Source organism: Moschus berezovskii, chromosome 12 (assembly GCF_049115385.1).
Source record: "Moschus berezovskii isolate FMDL1 chromosome 12, NW_MosBer_1.0, whole genome shotgun sequence".
NCBI classification, from domain to species: Eukaryota; Metazoa; Chordata; class Mammalia; order Artiodactyla; family Moschidae; genus Moschus; species Moschus berezovskii.
In genome coordinates this window covers 33,532,975-33,552,736 of record NC_142471.1, presented here as the reverse complement: position 1 = coordinate 33,552,736, position 19,762 = coordinate 33,532,975, and the positions used below count along the sequence as shown (strand labels likewise).

Genomic DNA, 19,762 nt, shown 5'->3' with positions numbered 1-19,762 from the left:
ACAGCCATTGCAAAGGCTTCTGCCGAAAATGAGGGCTTCCCTGATAGCTCAGTTGGTAAAGAATCGCCTGCAATGCAGGAGACCCTGGTTCGATTCCTGGGTTGGGAAGATCTGCTGGAGAAGGGAAAGGCTACCCACTCCAGCATTCTTGGGCTTCCCTTGTGGCTCAGCTGGTAAAGAATCCACCTGCAATGTGGGAGACCAGGGTTTGATCCCTGGGTTGGGAAGATCCCTGAAGAAGGGAAAGGCTACCCACTCCAGTATTCTGTCCTGGAGAATTCCCTGGACTGTATAGTCCATTGGGTCGCAAAGAGTAGAACACAACTGAGCGACTTTCACTTCACTTCATTTCTGCTGAAAGTGGTTTCCCTGATAGCTCAGTTGGTAAAGAATCTACCCACAATGCAGGAGGCCCTAGTTTGATTCCTGGGTTAGGAAGATCCTCTGGAGAAGGGATAAGCTACCCACTCCAGTATTCTTGGATTTCCCTCGTGGCTCAGACAGTAAAGAATCCGCCTGCAATGCAGGAGACCTGTGTTTGATCCCCAGGATGGGAATATCCCGTGGAGAAGGAAAAGGCTACCCACTCCAGTATTCTGGCCTAGAGAATTCCATGAACTGTATGGTCCATAGGGTCACAAAGAATCAGACCTGAAAGCATTCCTGGAGACTAGTCCTGCCAGGTTTGTAGATTCTATGCCAGACTTCCTCACAAGGCTTCTAGCACAAGTATAGTGAACAGGGCCATGGCAGGGCACGGAAAAGACTAGGAGTACAAAAGCTTAGGAGGAAAAGGAATACACCTATGTATTACAGAATTCTGTGTTTCTTCCATCTGGTGTTTCTGTTAACCAAGGAAAGAATGGTGCCTTCTGGGTCAGGTGAGTTGTAGAGAGGTTTGTTCTAGCTGCCACATCCTCCGCAGTAAGTCTTTGATAACTGGCATTTGCAGTCCTAGCACCTGGTTTGCCCTCTTGATGCTTCAACTGTCACTTCCTAAGCGGAAGACACTGGATGGAATGCTTAATTGCAGACCTGTCTATGTTCTGTGAGTGGTACCCCAGCCCCATAAAGAAATTTGCCCCCCAAAATGACTGGCCATCTTTTATCAGGGGAAGCTTTGTCTTTCCACAGATCACAAAGAGACCTTGAAACGTGCTCAGAGCACACCTGTATGTAATGTCAGAGGACTTCTCTGCAGCTGAATACTGAGGCACCAAAATGGGAGCAAGAGTGTTCTCTGAAAGGCATCATTATACTCCGTCACAGCAGAAACTGTTGCCCTATGGCTCTGTTCCTTGATGCCTGTATGAAAAAATCAAGGAGAGAGATCTGGGATACAGTGCCAGCTCAGGGGCCAGAGAATTGTGTTCAATGTTGTGAGTGGTTCTAGAATTGTACAGGGACCTCTGAAACCCTGTGACCCACCCTGAAATTATACCCCTTGACGGGCAATTTTGAAAGTGACACGCTTTTGGAATAGCATACAATTTCAGTCCAAACCAACAGCCAGGGATTAGTAGGTGCTCAATAAATGTCAGTGACTGATTGATCAAAAAGATTAAGCTGTTTCAGTGTAACTGATTTCAGCACAGAAGGGAAACACTTTAAGGTCAAATCTTAAAGATTTGACAAAACAATAACCTTTCATGTTGACCTTACTGACTTATTGTTGCAAAGCAGAACTTAGAGTGTTCTTTGTTTAAGAACCATCAACTGTTTTCCTTAGAAAATGAATTCATGTTCCATGGGAAACTTTGGAAAGTGCAGATATATATAAAGAAGAAAATTTAAATAAACCATATTCCCAACACACAAAGATCAGCCTGGCTAGTATTTGGGTATATTTCCTTCCAGATGGTTAGATAAATATGGAATCATCCAGTTTTACATCTTGTTTTTTTTTTTTTTCTTTTCAGAGTTAGTATTTTTATCAGAGTATCTAATCATGTCATTTTCTTGGGAATCATTGTAAGGTCTCTATGTAGGACTTCCTGAGACTCAAACATATTGATGTCCCAGAATCTTGTTAAACATTATCTATGGCGGGGCATTTCAGTTTTTAATCATTTTTATTATAAAAATAACTAACCCTATGATAAGTATTATTGTACATAAATCTTTGAACAAGAAGAAACTTATTACTTTGAGGTACACTTACTGGGTTTTAAACAAATAAGAACATATTTAAAACTCTTGGTATCTATTGCCAGATTATCCCCCAGAAACAATTGTACCAGTTGCACCACCATCACTGGTGTGTACCTGCCACCTCTTGCACTTTGGTGAGCAGTGATTATCATCTTCCTTAGGGGGTCCTTCAGTTGTGTTGGTGGTAGATCTGAAGTATCTATCATTTTAACTTGTGTGTATAACCATGTAAATGCATATGGTCTTTTGTGAATTCTTCTATAGATTTTATGCCTAAAAACTGCTTGCTGAACAAAAGAAGTCATCAGGTATCCTGTCAATGTGTTAATCACTCAGTCATGTCCGACTCTTTGTGACCCCATGGACTGTAGCCAACCAGGCTCCTCTGTCCGTGGAATTTTCCTGAGATATTCAGCTGTATTTTCACCAGGTTGTTTGTGGCTATATTTTTTGCCTTTAACTATTTTATAACATTTACCTCCTTCTCCCCCAACTTTATACTGAGATATCATTGATTTATATCATGAGTTATAACATTATAACATAAGTTTAAGGTGTACAATGATGTACGTATATATTGTGAAATGATTACAACAGTAAAGTTAGTTAATACATCCATCACCTCACAGTTACAATTTCTTCTTGCTGTTGCTGAGAACTGTAAAAATCTACTCTCTTTAAGCAGTTTTCAAATATATAGTGCAATATTGTTAACTTTATGCACTGTGTTACAGTGTGTCATAGCTCCAAAATTTATTAATTATATCCCATGACCACCTTCACCCATTTCTCTCAACCCCCACCTCCTGCCCCTGGCAACAACCAGTCTGTTTTCTGTTTCTATAGGATCAGTTTTTTTAGATTTCACATATAAGTGAGAGTATAAATTATATTTCTCTGGCTTATTTCACTTAGCTGCATGCTCTCAGAATTCATCCATGTTGTTGCATAGGGCAAGATTCCCTTCTTTTACAGCTAAATATTCCATTGTGTATGTACATGCCACATTTTCTTCACCAGTTCATCTCTCAGTGGACACTTAGATTGCGTCCATGTCTTAGCTATTGTAAATAATGCCACAGTGAACACAGGGGTGAAAAAGATATCTCTTTGAGATAGTTATTTCTTCTCCTGTGGATTTATACCCAGAACTGGAATTGCTTGGTCATATGGTAGCTATATTTGTAATTTCTCAAGGAACCAGCATACTGTTTTCCATAGTGGCGGTATCAGCTTACATTCCCACTAGCAGTTTACAAATGTTTGCTTTTCTTCAAAACCTTACCAACACTTATTTCTCATATTTTTGACAGTAGTCATTCTAACTGGAGAAGGAAATGGCAACCCACTCCAGTGTTCTTGCCTGGAGAATCCCAGGGACGGGGGAACCTGGTGGGCTGCCGTCTGTGGGGTCGCACAGAGTCGGACACGACTGCAGCGACTTAGCAGCAGTCATTCTAACAGGTGTGAGATGATGTCTTACCACAGTTTTGATTTGTGATGTTGAACATCTTTTATAAAGTACCTGTTGGCTATTTGAATATCTTCTTTGGAAAAATATCTATTCTTTCCTTTGTCCACTCTTTAACCAAATATTGGGATTTTTTTTCTTTTTTTTTTTTGCTACTGAGTTGTATAAATTCCATTGGCTTCCTTTCTTAGAAATTTAAGTAAATGTATTTTCATAGTAGGAAATATATAAAATGAATTATAGGAAAAAATGAAAATGAATGAGAATTCTGTTACCAGGAATTAATTTCCATGTAAAATTTTGGGGTACTAAATATTTAGTATTTACATTATATTAAATATTTTTATATGAGTATATATCTTTGGAGGTCTGCACTTTTAACATGAGTTTTAGATCTTAGTGATTTTTGGATCCTGCTTTTTTAATATATTTTAATATTATGTCATGTAATTGTTACCATGCCATTAAATATTCTCTGAAAACATAATATTAATATCTGTACAATATAAGTCACATAAGTATATCATTACTTATTTAATCATTGCCATATTGTTGAAAAAAATTTTCCAGATAGCAATTTCCCCTAAATCATTTGTTGAGTAAATGTTCCTTCATGGTGTGTCATGCTTTCCTTATTGTATTAAGAAATGGAACAGCAAACTTTATTTTATAAAGGGCCAGATGGTGAATATTTTAGGCTTTTGAGAGCCATATAGACTCTGTTGACAATATTCAATTCTGCCATTATAGCACAAAAACCATTAGTAAACAAGTGGGCATGTGTGCGTCTCAATAAAACTTTATTAAAAAAACAAAAACAAATGTCAGTCTACATTTTCCCCATGGCCTTGATTTGCTAACTCCAGTATTAAGGTCTTATAACTACTAGAGTATGGTTCTCAAAACTTTGAAGGACAGTTTCATAAATTGTTTCCAGAGGAAATTTAGCATAATTTTATCAAGTTTAAAAATGTATCAATTCACTAAATATCCTCTTGCTACTTCATTAATTGATGCTTTATTATTTCAAACTTCTATTTTTCAGATAAAAAAGAACAACCAAAAACAATTATTTTAATGCTTAGAATTATTAGTTGACATTCTTTTATATTTAATGATAAAAGCATTTAAGGTTCTGAATTTGCCTCTGTAGCTTGGGCCTCAATCCATGACGTTTTTGTGTGTTATTTTCAAATAGTCTTTAATTTTTTAATACTCTGTATTCTTGAGTTTTATTTCCATCTTGACCTGTAATTATTTAGGATACTTTTAAAGAACTTTGAAGTACTGGGATATTTACTTTTCTTTCTACTATTATGTTTATTTTTAAAATACAGGCCATACATCTTATATTTTAGTATGTATATTGAGATTTTATACTTTGGGCCATTGATCATGATTTGTTAGCATTACTTGGAAGCTAATTAAAAATTATCTATCAGTAATAGTAAATCATTTTTAAGAGTCAGAAAAATGAGTTTGAGTGAGCTCCGGGAGTTGGTGATGGACAGGGAGGCCTGGCATGCTGTGATTCATGGGATCGCAAAGAGTCAGACACGACTGAGCGACTGAAATGAACTGAACTGAAGAGGGCACAGATCCAGTTATTATCAAAATAATTTTATGTCATATATTTTTCTTTCAAGATTTACTTTTGACATTTGCATTGTTTGATAATAATATATCCTTCAAAAACTCCATGTTTTAATATATTTCACCAGTATTTTTAAATAAAGTTTGCTCATTTTTGTCCATTTTAAAATTTGGGTTACTTTTCTTTATGTTGTTGAATTGTAATATTTTTAAATATATACTTTGGATACTAGGTTTATGGGATATATGATTTGCAAATATTTTCTCTCATTCTGTAGGATTTCTTTTCACTTTCTGGACAGTGTACTTTGTGCACAGACAGTTCTCGTTCTGATGAAGTTTAATTTACCTCTTTTTTTCTTTTGTTGCCTATGCTTTGGGTGTCATATTTAAGAATCAGTTTTCAAATCAAAAACATAATGCTTTACTTCTATGTTTTCTTCTAAGTGATTCATTGTTTTACCTTTTATATTCAGGTCTTTAATCCATTTTGAATTAATTTTTGCATAGGGTGTGAGGTAGGGATCCAAATTTATTCTTCTGAATGTGGATACCCAGCTGTGGTAGCAATATTTGATTAAGAGTCTATATTCTTCCTCTGTAGAATGATCTTGGAACCTTTGTTGAAAAATCAATTGATGCAAAACATATGAGCTTATCTCTGGATTCTCAATTTGATTACAGTGGTCCATAAGTCTATCCTTAGGGCAATGCCATACTCTATTGATTAGCTTTGTGGTGTGCTTCAAAATCAGGAAGTGTGAGTCCTCCAATTTTGTTTTTCCTTTTCAAGATGGTTTGATTATTTAGGGCTCCTTGCAATTTCACAAGAATTTTAAAGTGAGCTTCTTCAGTTCAGTTCAGTTCAGTCGCTCAGTCGTGTCCGACTCTCCGCGACCCCGTGTATCACAGCACGCCAGGCCTCCCTGTCCATCACCAACTCCCGGAGCTCACTCAAACTCATGTCCACAGAGTCGGTGATGCCATCCAGCCATCTAATTCTCTGTCGTCCCCTTCTCCTCCCGCCCCCAACCCTTCCCAGCATCAGAGTCTTTTCCAGTGAGTCAACTCGTCGCATGAGCTTCTTCACTTCTCTAAAAATGGTGTTTGGGATTTTGATAGCAATTGCAGTAAATCTATAGATTGTTTGGGGGAATATTGCTATGTTAAGAATAGTAAGTCTTACAGTCTATGAACTTAAGATGTCTTTCCATTTATTTAGATTTTCTTTATTTCAACAATGTTTTGTAGTTTCCAATGTACTAATCTTATACCTCCTTGGTTACTTTTATTACTCAGTATTTTATTCTTTGTGATGCTATTGTAATAAGAATTGTTTTCTTAATTTCATTTTTGTGTTTTTCATTGCATGTGCATGGATACACAAATGATCGGTTTTGTATTGTGAAATCTTAGTAAATTCGTTTATTACTGAGAATATCGTTTTAGTGGATTCTTTAGGATTTTCTATATACAAGATCATGTCCTCTGTGAATAGAGATAATTTTTCTTCTTCAGTTTTTATATAGATACCTTTATTTTCTTCTAGCCCTGGCTAAGACCTCCAGTGCTATGTTTAATAGAAGTGGTGAGAGCTGGCTTCTTTGTCTTGTTTCTAATGTAAAAGGAAAGCTTCCAATCTTTCACTTATAAGTCTGATGTTTTAATATATGTCCTTTTTCAGATTGAGGGAATTCCCTTCCATTTCTAGCTTTTTGAGTGTGTTTATCATGAAAAAGCATTGGATCCTTTTCAGGCATTTTTAAATTATATTCTTTTTAATTTCAATATCTTACATTTTAAAAGAATTTAATAAGTTGTATGAAGTCAGCTTTCTTATGATGATAAGATCTGATCTTTTGTTTGTTAGAGATAGTATTTTTTTAATTGATTTTGATTCTAAAATATATGCTTCTTAAATTTTTCTTTTACTTCTTCCAGTAAATATCAAAAAATATTTATATTAGCTATTTCTCTGTACATTTGAGCAAGACAGAGGTCTGTTTTTCACCACGAGGTCGTTAGTGTTCTGCCATCCACACTTCATGCTGGTGAACTCCTCCCTGGGTGTTGGTCTAGAAGGGTAATTATAGCACAAAGGCCTTTGTCAAAGTTCTGTGTCTGGCACTCCCTCATTTAATGTGCCACAGAGCTGAGATCAGGTGAGGGGGCTTCTTCTTCTAACGATGGTCTATTGACCTATAGAGAAGACAGTTTACCTCTGAAGACTTTGGGAAATGTTTTTATATGTGTGTGCTGAACCAGTTTCCATGAGAGTTCACCTGTGGTGGCCCACATGGCTCTGGTCACAGCTCAGCATGTAGTCCCCATTAACCCTTGCTGGGTCTTTGCTAAGTCTAAATGGAGTCTTAGTATGGAGGCAGCCTGAAAAGTGTAGAATCAAGGGTAAAATGAATGGCCTTGGTTTGCAACCCTACCCCACTACCCCACCAAAAAAAAAAAAAGCTAGAAAAGACTTTTTGAAAGGGAAAATTGGTCATGAGTTGACTTGTCTTTTCATCAACAAAGGCCCAAGTTTCCTTTTTAAATTTTTTATTTTGTATTGGGGTAGAGCCGATTAACAATGTTGTGATGATTTCAAGTGAACAGAAAAGGGACTCTGCCATACATTTATGGTTATTTGTTCTTCCCCAAACTCCCCTCTTATCCAGGCTGCCATATAACATTGAGCAGAGTTCCATGTACTAAACAGTAGGTGACAAAGGCCCGAGTTTCTGATATCAGTCCAGAAAGTATTTCTTAGTGCTCCCTGTGCAAAAAACACCTTTCAAGTGCCTCACACGTATCAGTTGTATAGTTCTTGTAAATGGCAAGCCGCTCCAGTACTCTTGCCTAGAAAATCCCATGGATGGAGGAGCCTGGTAGGCTGCAGTCCATGGGGTCGCTAAGGGTCGGACACGACTGAGCGACTTCACTTTCACTTTTCACTTTCACACATTGGAGAAGGAAATGGCAACCCACTCCAGTGTTCTTGCCTGGAGAATCCCAGGGACGGGGGAGCTTGCTGGGCTTCTGTCTATGGGGTCACACAGAGTCGGACACGACTGAAGTGACACAGCAGCAGCAGCAGCAGCAACCCACTCTATTATATTTTACAGATCGTGACACTGAGGCACAAAGATGAGAAATAACTTTCCACAGTCAGGCAGCTACTAAGTGGCGAGGTCAGCGCTGAACCCCTAGCCTGCCTCTCACCCCTTAACCACACCAGCAATGGTTCCTCCTCTATTTGTTCTCATTCAGCTTCTCTGCCCCCCAGGGAGCATCTAAGCTCTGGCAGATGATACCTTCTCCTTAGGGCCTGACTGGTTCTGAATCACATTCCTAGTTTTCTGTTGCTGTTGAAATTTTGCATCACTTTGGGTGCTTCAATAACCTGGGGATTCTAGCCTTACTAGCAGCTACCATTTTAACTCAGAAACCCTCCTGGAATTCTTTGCATATGAACTTGATCTTAATGATGGTGCTTATTTTACGGATGAGAAAATCAAAGCCCAGAAAGATTAGGCAACCTCCCCCGAGACATAAAACTATGATGGCCAAGCTGTAGAGAATTCATCCTTTACCTGGTTTGTTACCCACTATACTTTTGCCAGGTGAACTGTCCAAAAAACTGCTGAAGTAAAAATGCAGCTGTCTTGCCTAACCTGCTTCAAAAGGTCCATCCATCCTCAAAAGCCACAGGCAAACTTTACCTTGATATTATTTAGCCTGTTTGATTTCTTCTTACATTGGAAAATGGAAAACAGACCCTTAACTGAGATTTTCTTCGAATTAGGCTGTGTGAAAAATGCCTTTTTGAGCTCTTTTATTTGACATCCTATTAATTTTTTAAAACTCCTATTGTTTTGTTCCTGACAGACACTGTTATGTTTCAGATGTGAGACAAATGTACACATCGAGGGAAACTTCCTTAATAAGCTATATTCGCCTCAGACCACAGAGGTTACTTAAAAATAAAAATACCAGGGTATCCACCTTGTCATACATTTATCTGGCATATTTAATTGATAGAAACTTCTGGTTTAGCCTGTTATCAAAGTATGTGATAAATTGTTGAATGCATGGCCTTAGTGATGCTCTTGGCATCTCATTCTAAAGAGAGAAGGTCTACCATTGTTGGGGGAAGCAGTTTCCTGGCACGTAGGTTGCAGAAACTCAGAGGCCATCCTGCCTGGGTCAGGCTGCATTTTATTACATACGCCTAGGAAGCAGGAGAGGAAGCCGTATTTACATCCCTACTAGCACCAATTATGGTAAACACCAACCATGTTGACTTTAGGCCTTCAATAAAAATCCACTGAATTTCAGGTTTTAAAGTCAGGCTCTCATGGCAGAACCAAGTAGGAGAGAAAAGAATGGAATAATTGGAGGCTGCTGTCTTTTCACTTCCCACATAAAACTATTTGAAGAGACAGGCCAGAACTTTAAACAGGAGACATCAAGAAAAGTTGTAATTTGAATGTCGGTTGTTGTGATTTTAGGGTGTGTGCTTAAAGGACTTTGCTCCCATCTCTTCCCAGACATACTTCAATGACAACATCCTTACCCTGATACGGACCCTGGTGACTGGAGGAGCCACACCAGAGCTGGAGGCTTTGATCGCCGAGGAGAATGCACTGCGCGGGGGCTATAGCACCCCACAGACACTGGCCAACAGGGACCGCTGCCGTGTGGCCCAGTTAGCGCTGCTGGACGGGCCCTTTGCGGACCTGGGGGTGAGTTCAGGGGGCAGAGGGCACCTGAGCCTGTTATTTGGAAATGACCAGATCTGAATGTGTCAGGCTAGACCTCTGCCTTTGGTTATTTCCACATGAAAAGAGCTATCAGAGTTGATGCTTATGGTTTACTGTGTATCAGGCACTGTGCTTTACATGGATTCATTCATTTAATCCCCATGGCGACCCTTTGGCATAGGTTCTCTTATCAGATGCTCTAAGGAAACTGGGGCTCAGAGAAACTGACGACTGACCCTATCAGGGAATTTGAATCAGGAATGTTGGCTTCAGAGTCCATGGGCTTACTGACTCCCCTAGAGTATCTTCTGCCACAAGGTGGGAGGCATCAGGTGGTCTCAGATGCACACAAGTTAGGGAACCCATTCTGCAGGTCTTAGCATGGATCAGGGCTACTTAACCCCAACTGCACCTTAATTGGTCTGCCAGAGTGCCTGAAGCAAGCTGGAATGTGGAGCCCAAAGGGAGGCATGGGTCACCTCTGCAGCAAGGAGCGGGGCTAGGGGAGAGTGACTAGTTCCAGCCTCAGAATTAGGGGACCTCAGTCTGGAATTAGAGACATAAAGGATCCACATGAGATGCTATTGGTTGGGCCAGTGGGTCTAGAGGCACATAATAAGCTATGGTGTTCTGAAAACCACTAATGTCAGGATCAGGCCCAGAGTCCTGGCCATCAGTGTTTTTTAAAAGCTCCTGTGGACTATTATATTTCTGGAGGAGGACATGGCAATCCACTCCAGTACTCTTGCCTGGAGAATCCCATGGACAGAGGAGCCTGGTGGGCTGTACAGTCCATAGAGTCACAAAGAATCAGACAGGACTGAAGTGACTTAGCACATGTGGACTCAGTCACTCCTCCACTGCCCTCCCTGCTACAGAGGTGACCCGTGCCTCCCTTTGGGCTCCACGCACCAGCCTGCTTCAGGCACTCTGGCAGAAGTATGCAGTCTTAATTGACTCTTATTCCCAGCCCAACTCCATGAATGTATTCAAGGGCTGGAACCAGCAGTCTTAAGAGCCAGTAAGCCTATTGTATGAACAGTACTGCCTGCCACCCAGAAAGTCCAAATAGTGGAGAAGGAGCCAAGGAAAGGGTCACTTTCTCCATGTCTTCTAAAAGTGTGATGCTAATTTGTACCGTGTTTTAGTTTGGTGAGGGACAAAAGTCTGTGTTAGACTTAGAGCTTCTTTAAAAGGTCATCTCCATAGCTAGTGGCTCTTTTAATCTATCACTTACTCACTGGCACACCTCAGTGGTAAAGAATCTGCCTTCCAATGCCGGAGATGTGGGTTCAATCCCTGGCTCAAGAAGACCCCCTGGAGAAGGAAAGGGCAACCCACTCTGGTATTTTTGCCTGAGAAAATCCCACGGACAGAGGAGCCTGGCGAGCTATAGCCCATGGGGTTACAAGAGTCGGATATGACTTAGCGAATAAACAACAACACTTTAAAAGAACAAAGACTTTAAATAATGGTAAGATCTGGCTCCAGTTGTGTTCTCTAGTATGAGGCCCATCTGGCAGTTTCAGTAACAGGAAGGACAGATGCAGTCACTTTATTCCCAGTGAAATCAGCCCTTGGTGCCCTTCCTGTATTAATACCTGAAGCTAGCTGGCTGCAGGAAGCCAGTGCTTCTGGGTGAGTTTGCTTTCACATTCCTCATCTGGCCCCAGACCCTTGGAAAATGACTGTGAACTGATCAGAACTGTGAATCCCAGTTATTCACTCTGCAGACCTCCAGCTCCTGGGGAAACACATTCTCTTCCACCCTTGCCATCTCTGAGGTCTGTAAATTGTGCTTTTCACACAGCCCTTCTCTGAAAGAGCCTGTCACCATAGTACCTGGTGGGGTCTTTTCTTCTGGTAGTGATTTTAATTATCACTTGAGCAGTTTTGACAACACAGTCAGATCACTGTGGTTGCAACTGAGCTGGGGCTAAACATCATCAACATTTCGCAGAGCTGATTTCTTCTCCTTAGCCAAACAGACATCTGAGACCTTCAAGCTTATATCATACCTTAAAGTAAGGAGAGACACCAGCTCCTTAGAGCTCTCATTCCTGCAGATAAAAAACTGGAGAGAACCAGAGGAAAACCCATTTTTAATTGATCCCAAAATGTCACCAACATTGGGGCGTAGGCTATAAAGCACATTTAACTTCTTCAGCCACTGTTCCTCGGCACAGACCCTCCAACTCAGGAGACACTAATATGAGCTTTCATGAAAAGGCCCTTTCCTGCCACCCCCAGGACCTTTACTTTCAGGCAAATAAAAATGATTTTTCTCTCTGTTCTTTTGTTGTCTCCCAGGATGGTGGTTGTTATGGTGATCTGTTCTGCAAAGCTCTGAAAACATACAATATGCTTTGTTTTGGAATTTATCGGCTGAGAGATGCTCACCTCAGCACCCCCAGCCAATGCACGAAGAGGTGAGTATGTTTCCACTCTGCCCTCCCACCCAAAGGCAGAGACAGAAATGTCCTCTCTTGTCTCCCATAATGAGGGCAAAAGTCTACATGCGTGTTCTCGACATGCAAATTGATCTGCCCTATTAAATCCAATGCTGACTTTGGTGGTGGTTATGGGAAGCTTTTTTCTTTAATTACAATAGCAAGTATAAAGACATTGTGGGGAGAATCCAAGTTCTATGGGATAGTTCCATCCATCACCTAATTACACAAGTCTGAAGGAAAACATGTCCTCCAAACTCCTGCTACTGGTATAATTCTGTTGGTATCTCATATAGAAATATTTCATATTGCTACTGTTTAAGGTAAATGGTTCCTTTGCCCTGTCTTAGACACACATATATATAGATATCTATATATATATACACACACACATACATATATACCTGTCATTGTTGGTTAGTTGCTCAGTCGTGTTCGACTCTTTGCTATCCCATGGACTGTAGCCTGCCAGGCTCTTCTGTCTGTGGGATTTCCCAGGCAAGAATATTAGAGTGGGTTGCCATTTCCCTCTCCAGAGTATCTTCCTGACCCAGGAACTGAACCCACATCTCTTGCTTGGCAGGTGGATTCTTTACCACTGTACCACCTGGGAAGCTCTCTCTCTCTCGCTCTCTCTCTCTCTCTATATATATATATATACACACTCACATACACACACACACAAGCACATATATATATATATATATTTAATTTTTATTGGAGTGTAGTTGATTTGCAATGTTGGGTTACTTTCAGGTACATAGCAAAGTGATTCAGTTATATGTATATTCTGTTTTCATAGACACACATATTTTTACTTAATGTATTTTTCAGTTGACTCACTTTTTAACTTTTATATATTTATTTTAAAGAAAACTGTATATTATTGCCTGAAGCAGAAAAAAGTTCATGTATGCTAGTTATATTTCTCTAATACACCTTAAAGGAAATTCATAGCAGCCTAAAATTAAAAGTACACCCTAGAATTGTCAAAGTCAGTGTGTTTGTATAATATGCATCAGGAAGCAATGCCATAGAGATAGAGGAGTGTTTCTCAGACCTACGTGCAGAGTAGAATCCCTGGGGGTGCTTTTTAAAAGTACTCTGATTACTCTGACTTAACTGGTATGAAATGAAAATCTGAAGTTTGAATGCCCAGAGATTATACAATAGAGCAGGAATTGAACATAATTTCTGTAGTCTAGCGTATTCTCAAAGTTAGGTGAACATGAGAATCATCTGTAAAACTTATTAAGACACAAATTGCTTGATCCCCAATCCAGAGTGTCTGACTCAGTAGGACTTGAATGAAGTTGCTTCAGAATTTGCATTTTAACCAGGACCTACTGTATAGCACAGGGAAATGTATTCAATATCTTATAATAACCTAAAATGGAAAAGAATCTGAAATAGAACATATATATATATATAACTGAATCACTTTGCTGTACACCTGAAACCAACACAACATTGTAAATCAAGTATACATCAGTTTCAAAAAAGTATTTACCTTTTTAAGAAGTTCTCAGATGACGCTAATATATCTGGCCTGAGAACCACAGTTTTGAGATCCATTACTAGAAATGAAATGGTGATTTTTTTGTCATATCTGATATTAATCAGGGAAAAAGGTGATCTTTGAGGAGAACAGTTAAAGCCTGAGGGACACATAGGCAGGGAGGTGTTTTATAGCTTTCAATTTAGTGAAAGCCTTCACCAATGTTGATTTTTAAAAGATAAAGAGGGAGAGAGGACTAAGGTTTCGCTAGATGGTGGTAAACAAAGATACTGTGATATGGGTATGAGGTTGTTGTAACATTCTAGGATAAGAGAGGCAGTGCAGTCCTGGAAACCTCCTGCATGCACTTGTGCTTCTCAGGATCAGAAGGGAACTTGATATTGTACTGAAGTGGGTATTCACACCCCAGGAAGTACCGATTGTTTCTCCCTTGTCTAGCGCTAATTCAGGATCTCTGGGAGGGCTCATAGGTGACTTCTTCTGTGGACCTAAACAGATTTTGTTCCACTACGAAGATACTGTCTAAGGCCCTGGGCTGGCTGGAATCCTCGGGTAGACCTGGTTTGGTTCAGATTGGTGAAATCTCCACCACATTATCCTCATTCTGTGACTTCTTCGCTCTCCGCATCCAGGTATGTCATCACCAACCCACCGTACGAGTTTGAGCTCGTGCCGACGGACCTGATCTTCTGCTTAATGCAGTTTGACCACAACGCCGGCCAGTCCCGGGCCAGCCTCTCCCATTCCTCCCACTCGTCCCAGTCCTCTAGCAAGAAGAGCTCCTCCGTCCACTCCATCCCATCCACGGCAAACCGACAGAACCGGCCCAAGTCCCGGGAGTCCCGAGACAAACAGAAGTACGTGCAGGAAGAGCGGCTCTGATGTGTGTATCCACTGCCTCCGTGTGTGAAACTGTATCTCCACTCATTTCCCCAGTGGGTGTTTCCAACAGTAACTTCCCCCATTTTCCCCTGTAGTCCTCCCCTTTTTTTTACACATATTTGCATATGTATGATAGTGTGCATGTGGTTGTCATTTTTATTCCACCACCATAAAACCCTTGAGCACAACAGCAAATAAGCAGACGGACCAAAAGTTATTTATGATTCTACGGGAAAAATAACCCAAAGGCATGCTCCAGACATAAATAGCTCACTGCAGGAATGAGTTCACAGATGAGAAGGGAGTGCTTGTGATCCCCATGTCAGTTATGCAAAGCAAGTTTAGTTAGTGTAGAAGAGAAGTTTATTCTGATGTATCAGTTTTATCAGGGTGCTTTGGGTTTTGATTTTGTTGTTGTTGTTTTCCTTTCTTTCCTTCTCTTGATTTTTTTATATATACACACAAATATATATATATACACACACACACATGTATTTGAAACAAGCAACCCAAAAGCAACAGAAACATATCTATCAGTTGTTTCTCCTCTCTGGGCCGAAGTATGTCAAAGCATTTGAACGTCTTTCGCCATTTGTGTAGATGATGAAGCACTTGCTTGTTAGAACTTCGGAGATTTTTTTTAGTTACTCACCAAGGCCTTTTGTCCCAGAGCTAGCTTCCTTTGAGAGTCTATAGGAACCTTTCTACCCTTACTGTGGTGGAAAGACTAGTATTCCCTTCTTGGATGTATCAAATGCAAGTCATTTCATTTACCTGAAAAGAGGTTTGATTGCATATTGTTATTCTGTCTCCTTATGCTGCCATATGAATAGCTATGTTTTTTCTCTCACTTTTGACATTTGGGATGAAAAGCCATATGTATCATAAATATCAGATGTAAGTCATTAAAAACTGCCTTCCTGGGACTTTTACATCTTTTAAAAGGTGAATTACCTACCTTATGTACAGAATAAATAATGCTCAGGAAAGAGCAAGTATTTTTCCACGCATTCTCTGGGGACCTTTTTACTCCCCTTTGTTTGAACAGCTAGGGCCCCAATGCCATGGAGGAGCAAGGGCTGGGGCTGTGGTAGAGAGAGAGGAAGATAAACCCAGCGGCAGATCATGTTTTTCTAGAAGCCAGCATGCTAAATAAATCAGAATGTAGGAGGATCAAGCCACCGTTGACTCCACAAAGACAAAAGCCAGCTTCAACTGTTGGCACAGCTGCATGATGCTGGCTGTTCCAGAGCAGAAAGCCAGTGGGAGAAATTCCTCATCGTCAGTTTCTTTAACGTAGCCAATCTACTCAGGCAGGTGAATGACAGTCATAGAGAAGGACCCCTTGTCATTAACAGATGGGAGAGAAGAAAAAGAGTGCAACAGTGAGCCAAACACATTTTGGTATAATTCTTTTTTTCTTTCATTTTCTTTCTTTTTTTTTTTTAACAGTTAGTAAGCATGAGCAAAAAAGTAGAGAAATACCTTTTTCAATATGCAGTTTTCAGATATTTTATGCATGCAAACCATGCTTTAGGCAATGTACAGTAGTTCTTAAATATTGGCCAACTCCACCATAATCAAATTCTTGTGAGGATGGACTAGCCTTGGGCTGCTATATATATATATATATCCACACACACATATATATATATATATTTGAAATGTTTATTTGAAAACAAATTTCATTGAACAGCATAGTTGTTGGGGGGGAGAAAAATGTCACAGCTGTAACCATCTCCAAAAAGGTGTTTTTATGGTGAATGTTTTGGGTTTAGATTTTGAATCCCCTGTCCCCCCAAGCATGATAGTTTTTGAGATCTGCTTGCTGTGTGAATTGACAAGCACTTTTACTGACGAAATAGTGAGACTTAGTCAAAATCTCCATCCCCACACCCAAGACAGGGCAAGGCAGTGTTCCAATCAGTATTCAAGTGGTCAGTCATTGTATACATGGATATCAAAAAGCCCTATGAGTGGAAGATTTTTTCAAATTATTTTTGTCCTTATGTATTGATTTATACATTACATACAACTATCTTTTTTATATATAACTATATATATATACACATATATACGTATATATATGTATATGTATATATATACATACACACACATATCCCCTAGTTTTGGATCATGAAGAGCTGTTCATGCATTCTTTGCAAAGCAGGTTATAAAGTTATGCCCTCAGAACATTTATAACTATAAGAATGTGCCAGTTAAAGTGCTCAACAGGAAATATGACAGTTTAAAAGCGTTGTAAAACTCACATAGCTTACTTCTCTCTCTAAAGTGCAACAAGGATGAATAGAATGGGCCAAGGTATGACAATTAATGGTTCTGCATGACCTAGCCACTGCTGGGGGTTTTCTTCTATAACGTTGTCCTTGTGAAAACTTTTGTGAAATTAAAAAAAAAAAAAGGAGTTACAAATTTTATTCTGTTATTGGTTTGTTTATTTTTATTTTTATTGTTCTGTTTGTGGGTTTATTTATTTTGTTTTGCTTTTTTTTTCCTCTCCCTTTCCTTCTCCCCCTTCCTCCACTTTCTAAATTGCTCAGTGCAATGAGGCTGTCCTGCTGCTACCGCTAGACCCCTTAGAGTTTGTTTTGGTGTTCTTGGGGTTGGGGTTGGGTAATCTGGGGGGAACTTCTCTCCATCTGGCTTGCCTTTCAATCTGCACGTGGCCTCCCTGCCCACCTTGGTACCTTGCTCCAAGTCCAAAAGCATTTTCCCATCAAGAAACCCAGCTTCCTCCACCTCCCCCCATTACCATCACCCCAACTGAGTACCCCATACCCCATCAGTCTGTCCACATCTCTGTGTTTATCTTGGCAAGACCAACTAAATCAAGTGATAATGCCGAGTGATAAACTTTTCTGGAAAACATTTGCAGCTCTTCCACTTGGCAAACCTGCTTCTTGGTGAATAGTTTACCCTCCTTTCAATTTAAACCAGGAGGATTATTAATGGTTAAAAAAAAAAAAATTGGTCTCCTTGAAGTTGGATCAGAATGATTCCCAAATTAAAGCTGTTCAGCTATATGTTTCAACTCAATAGCCCATACCCAGTTATCTGGGGGTTGATGATTCAGCCTCTGTATTACCTGGGTCTCTCCTCCCACCTGCCTTTCAGACATTTGTGAAATCCCAACCAGAGATTGGGCAGATAGAGAGAAGTAAATCCAAAATGCATTTTATATACAATCTGTTAGCAGCTGTGATGAGATGATCTTGTGATGGGAATGGAGTGGGAACAGACTGACTTGCAATGAAATTTGGGGATGTTCTCTGGACTTCAGGCATACAATTGAAAGTTGATTGTACTTGGCTAATGATATATTCAGTGATGAAAAAGGTACCATTATTACTTCTATTTTTTATGAGTCCAAACTACTATATTGTTCTTTCCTCAGCTGAATGAAGAATCTCTTCCATTGTTTTCCATGTGACCCCCAAACTTCTCATCCGTCTTTCAGGTTCTCTTAGGAAGGAGGCATTCAAGGTTTTCATGTGATACCTCTCCTCTTCCCCCTCCCCACCCCAAAACTAAGTAGGTCAGGGTAGAAAGTGAAAGGTTGTTTGAAGAGAAAGTATGTGTACTTAAAAGAGAACAACAGCTAGAAACTCAATTATCTGCACCATTCTAAAAGAGAAGCAATTTGTAAGCCATTCAGTTCAATTTGTTTTAGGCTTTGAAAGGGGTGAAGCTTAAGTAAATGGGTAGACCAGGAGGTACAGTGAAACCTGTCTCAACACTCAGGTGATCATGAAATCAACAACATCCCTAATGGCTGCTACCCAGGCCCCTTCCTGAAGCCAGTTCAAATGGATAGAGAGAGACTTGGACCCTTACAGTTAGATTTCTACCACCATTAGGAGAGGTTTCAAATTCTGAGTTTGTTTAGTCAACTAAGTAGTGTCTAACTCTTTGGCGACTCCAGGGACTGTAGCCCGCCAGTCTCCTCAGTCCATGGATTTCCCAGGCCAGAATACTGGAGTGGATTGCCAGTCCCTTCTCCAGGGGACTTTCCAGACCCAGGGATCGAACCCAGGTCTCCTGCATTGCAAACAGATTCTTTACCATCTGAGCCACCAAGGAAGACCATACGGGTTATGACCCAGAACCTTACTCTCAATATGTGCTCAATAAGTATTTTTGAAATAAATTGATCTTAAATATTGTGATATCTTCAGTCACTTGATAAATTATCTTCACCTCCTTGGCTTATCTTACAAAACTTCAAGGACTGCCTGTACATGTTTCACAGTGCTGTCAAGCTGTTGCCACTTTCTTGGGCTGAGTACACAACTTCTGAGAGAAGGGAATAGTCCTGTGAGTTCAGTGAGAGGAGAGACTTGACTGTGCCTCCTGCCAGCATCATCAAGATCCCAGATGACCAGAACAACCTTTTGACTGGCTCCTCTTCAGCATGGGAAAAGCTGAAAGGTGTCTGCATCCCAATAGAGACAATTAAATCAACCTGCCAGGTTTCTATAGCAACAGGCTCCTGAAGGAGAAAGAAGAGGGTGCAGAAACTTCAGGGACTGCAGAAGTCAAGACAGGGAAAAAAAAAAATCAGTGTCTCAATCAGCTTCTTTCAGCCCATCACTGCTTTGTCATGAGGTGATGAAGTAGAGGTGGGCACCTGTCACTAACCTGGTAGACTATGTCCCACCACGAGGTTGTACATACATCACCTAGGGAGGTAAGAGGGATTATCCCCTGCCACTTGAAAGGGAGAAGTGAAAAGTCAGCCCTTATGGAGTGTCAGGAGGGGGCAGTTGTTCTGCTTAGGGAACGGCAGCATCAGACTTACAGTTAAAAGGGGTCAAATAGAGTCACACCGGACAACTGCAAAGGAGCAAGACACCTTTTATAAGGGAAAATTACTCTGATTCTATTGCAGTTTTCATTTCTAGTAACTAGCCATACTTTG

At 40.2% G+C, this 19,762-nt stretch overlaps 1 protein-coding gene across 15 annotated transcripts in view; it reads left to right on the top strand.

Annotated features, from left to right (window-relative positions):
- Positions 1-19,762, top strand: part of KCNMA1 (potassium calcium-activated channel subfamily M alpha 1) — a 775,740-nt gene that overhangs the window by 746,484 nt on the left and 9,494 nt on the right. For 6 of the 15 annotated variants that reach the window (XM_088842055.1, XM_088842053.1, XM_055425364.2 and 3 more), the window contains 3 exons: positions 9,760-9,954; positions 12,283-12,401; positions 14,574-14,798. In XM_088842055.1, the coding sequence (XP_088698181.1) occupies positions 9,760-9,954; positions 12,283-12,401; positions 14,574-14,798 (539 nt within the window). Of the gene's footprint in view, positions 1-9,759; positions 9,955-12,282; positions 12,402-14,573; positions 17,987-19,762 lie in introns of those variants that run through there. The other 9 variants (XM_088842052.1, XM_088842056.1, XM_088842058.1 and 6 more) reach the window with 5 other exon arrangements.